Here is a 3,181-nt window from a genome sequence, read left to right as displayed (position 1 = left end):
AGATTTGGCTGTATGCCCCTTGAAAAAAAAAAAAAAAAAAAAAAAAAAAAAAAAAAACTCGCCAAGAGAATTTGTAAAGTCGCCAGATTTAGCGAGAAAGTCGCCAAGTTGGCAATACTGCCGTCAGTCCCCGCGCTAGCCTACAGCGTTACCCAGTGGCATGATGTAGAATACTGTAGAACACAGCAATAATGAAGTGTATCAGTAGCAGGGAAAGAAGCACGGTAAAATGGCAGGTAATTTTGCTTAGCTTTGGAGGGTGAGTGTGTGTAAGCTAGCAAGGATGCTGTGTTGGCTGTATGTACTGTAATTCCACTCATGTTAACTAGCGTTCTTTTGCTTTGTTACATGTGTCTGAAGAAAGGCTGTACTACAGTAGTGTGTATTGCACTTTTTACACTATGGCTAAGAGTAATACCCCAGTTCTTTAATTGGACAGATCTGAATAACGAAGGAGTCCGTCTTTCTTCATTTTAATGCAGATTTATTTTTAAAGCCACAAATAAAATTACAAACATGACCCGGGTTGTTCCTTCCTCCAGAGACACACATCATCTAGAATGATTCACACAACTAATCTATTAGAAGTTAGAGAATTTTCTTGACTGACTGACTAATTAATTAATTGCCTAAATCTTTCATATCTATGTATTGTTTTCATTTATTTGTTTAAACATACAGTAACTTGAGAGCAAGACACTAGGAAAGCACATAGATGTATATAACCATGTGTAAAATGCTCTTACTGTATGGTAAACTGACTGCAGCTGTGCAAGTGTGATGGCTGTTCCACATGTCTTAAGTGCTCATTAAAAGCCAGGGAAGAGAAAAGAGATGCAGCAGGGAGATCCCTGGAGAGAAGTGGAAAGAGATAAAGGAATAGTGTGACTAAGGTAGAGGCAGGAAGATATGGATAGAGAGCAGTGACGCAGGGAGACAACAATAATTCAAACCCTACACAGTTGTTCCCATGTCTTTTCTGCTGGCTCCCTCATTTTGTCAGTTAGATTCAGCCATTGCCACACGCCCCTTCGTTAACTTCAGGTCCCCTATAGGGTCCACGCCACCCAGTTTGAGAACCACTGCCCTAACATTTGCCTACTTTTATGTATGCAACATGCTGTATTATATGAGTCACATGTTTAGACCTGTGCCAGTAAGAGAGTTGCACCGGACGGGGCCTTCAACCTGAGGTGTCCTCACTCTCCCCTCTGCTGTCCTGTCCTCCTGTCTGTCCATCAGAGCTTGGAGAGATCAGGAACGTGACAACCTCTAAGCCCTCTCTGGAGCTGGATGGACTGGAGAAGTACACCAACTACAGCATCCAAGTGTTGGCCTTCACCAGAGCTGGAGATGGTGTTCGCAGTGAACAGATTTACACACGTACCAAGGAAGATGGTAGGCAAATTAACTAAGCTCTTCAAAATAAAGGCTCAAGGGCAGCTGTCAGGCTGCACATGTCAAGTTGAGCTTCTGTTTTTAGCAGTTAAAATATAAGTTTGACTCGTTGCTCCAGGGCCCCAATGAATTATATTGTCTACTCTTTATGTTAAATTGAGAAAGGGCAGTTTTGCTTAAATGAGAATAATATTTTACAGTAATGATGAAACCCTGTGGTAAAAATGAGACAATGAGGAGCAGAGCCTTAAATACCCTTATTACATGAATAGTTCTAACTCTTACATGCAGCAGGTAGTCCTGCAGAGTATGACACATTTTCATATATTATCTTTACAATCTGCGGAAAAAGCATGATAAAAATCTTCAAAGTAGTAAGGTTAGTTTAATATGAGAAATATACTCACTAGACCAGCTTTTTCTTTTAGTTCCTGGCCCTCCAGCAGGTGTGAAGGCAGCTGCTGCATCCAACTCAGTGGTGTTTGGGTCCTGGCTTCCTCCTCTCAAAGTGAATGGCATCATTCCACCACCCCCTGGATGAGGGACATTGTGCTGCCTTGTGGCAGTGGGAGATCCATCCCCAACCATCAAGTGGCTGAAGGAGATGTGAGTACCCATCAGCCTTAAAGCTTGCAAACACACAATATGTAGGTACTGGAATAGATACATAAACATGTATATAGTTTCTGGTAGAGTCATTTCTGTTTATCACTGAAATGTTTAAGTTTATTCTAGTAATGGAAACATCTTCTAAATCTTTTAAAACATCTTCAAAACATCTGCGTTTGGTGGTGATTGCCAATCGGCGCAGCGTCCATAGTAATGGCAGCCTTGTTATCCGTACAGTGAAAGCAGAGGATTCTGGGAACTACACATGTGTGGCCAGTAACAGTTTTGGGTCTGACAAGATCATCCTCAACCTGCAGGTTCAAGGTGAGAAATACAATGTGAAAAAAAGTCATGTTAGTATCAACCCTCAACAACATGTGCCCATGTGAAACCCCAGCACTCAGGTGGCATTTACATTAAGCTGCACCTGTTACTCTTTGTTTCTTTTACTTGGTTGACTGTTGTTTGTCCTGAGAGTGGTGCTAATGATCACAATCAGTCATTTTAGAGGTTTGTCTGTTGTATTTCCTGTAGTTCCACCAGACCAGCCTCGTCTCACAGTGACCAAGACAACCACCACCTCTATAACCCTCTCCTGGATCCCAGGAGACAATGGAGGCAGCTCCATAAGAGGTCAGACACACACTACACTGTATTTTTTCAGTGTTTTTGCTTCTTTGTCTGTTTCCCCTCAATCATGAGTCACAATCATCTCACCCCCTGTGTTCCTCTCCAGGCTACATTCTGCAGTACTCTGAGGATAACAGTGAGCAGTGGGGTAACTTTGCCATCAGTCCTAGTGAACGCTCCTATCGGCTGGAAAATCTCAAGTGTGGCACCTGGTATAAATTTACCCTCACTGCCCAGAATGCAGTGGGGCCTGGACACATCAGTGAGATCACTGAAGAAACGACTCATGGGAAAGGTATGAAGACACATTATGGGGGTATTTTGAACTGCAGTCACTGCAATATGAAGCTTTAATGTACCTGAAATGTTTCTTTATGTTTTGATTTGTGTTTCAAATACCCATCAGGTTACTATGCAGCTTAATAGTTGTTTAAAATATGACATAATGTTACTCTAAATTGTTAAAAAAAAATACAGCAAGTTATATACCTGAGGATGTGTCACCAGCCAAAGCCGGCCTCAGAGCAGATGACAGCAGGCACCA

General features: G+C 42.0%; 1 protein-coding gene and 1 long non-coding RNA gene across 3 annotated transcripts in view; both read left to right on the top strand.

Moving 5' to 3' along the window:
- Positions 1-2,043, top strand: part of LOC109953382 (Down syndrome cell adhesion molecule homolog) — a 2,929-nt gene extending 886 nt beyond the window's left edge. Inside the window, exons 1-3 of one of the 2 annotated variants that reach the window (XM_020588856.1) lie at positions 40-236; positions 1,243-1,398; positions 1,827-2,043. In XM_020588856.1, coding sequence (XP_020444512.1) covers positions 230-236; positions 1,243-1,398; positions 1,827-1,939 — 276 coding nt within the window. In that variant the 5' untranslated portion in view covers positions 40-229 and the 3' untranslated portion in view covers positions 1,940-2,043. Of the gene's footprint in view, positions 1-39; positions 237-1,242; positions 1,399-1,826 lie in introns of those variants that run through there. The other variant, XM_020588855.1, reaches the window with a different exon arrangement.
- Positions 2,044-2,205: 162 nt separating this feature from the next.
- Positions 2,206-3,181, top strand: LOC109953383 (uncharacterized). The gene is made up of 4 exons (XR_002273905.1): positions 2,206-2,331; positions 2,542-2,640; positions 2,744-2,932; positions 3,115-3,181. It is a non-coding gene; the product is annotated as an uncharacterized LOC109953383 (long non-coding RNA).

This window comes from Monopterus albus, unplaced genomic scaffold (assembly GCF_001952655.1).
Source record: "Monopterus albus unplaced genomic scaffold, M_albus_1.0 scaffold649.1, whole genome shotgun sequence".
NCBI classification, from domain to species: Eukaryota; Metazoa; Chordata; class Actinopteri; order Synbranchiformes; family Synbranchidae; genus Monopterus; species Monopterus albus.
Note: the sequence above shows the minus strand (reverse complement) of the source record. Positions and strands in the feature narration are given on the sequence as shown.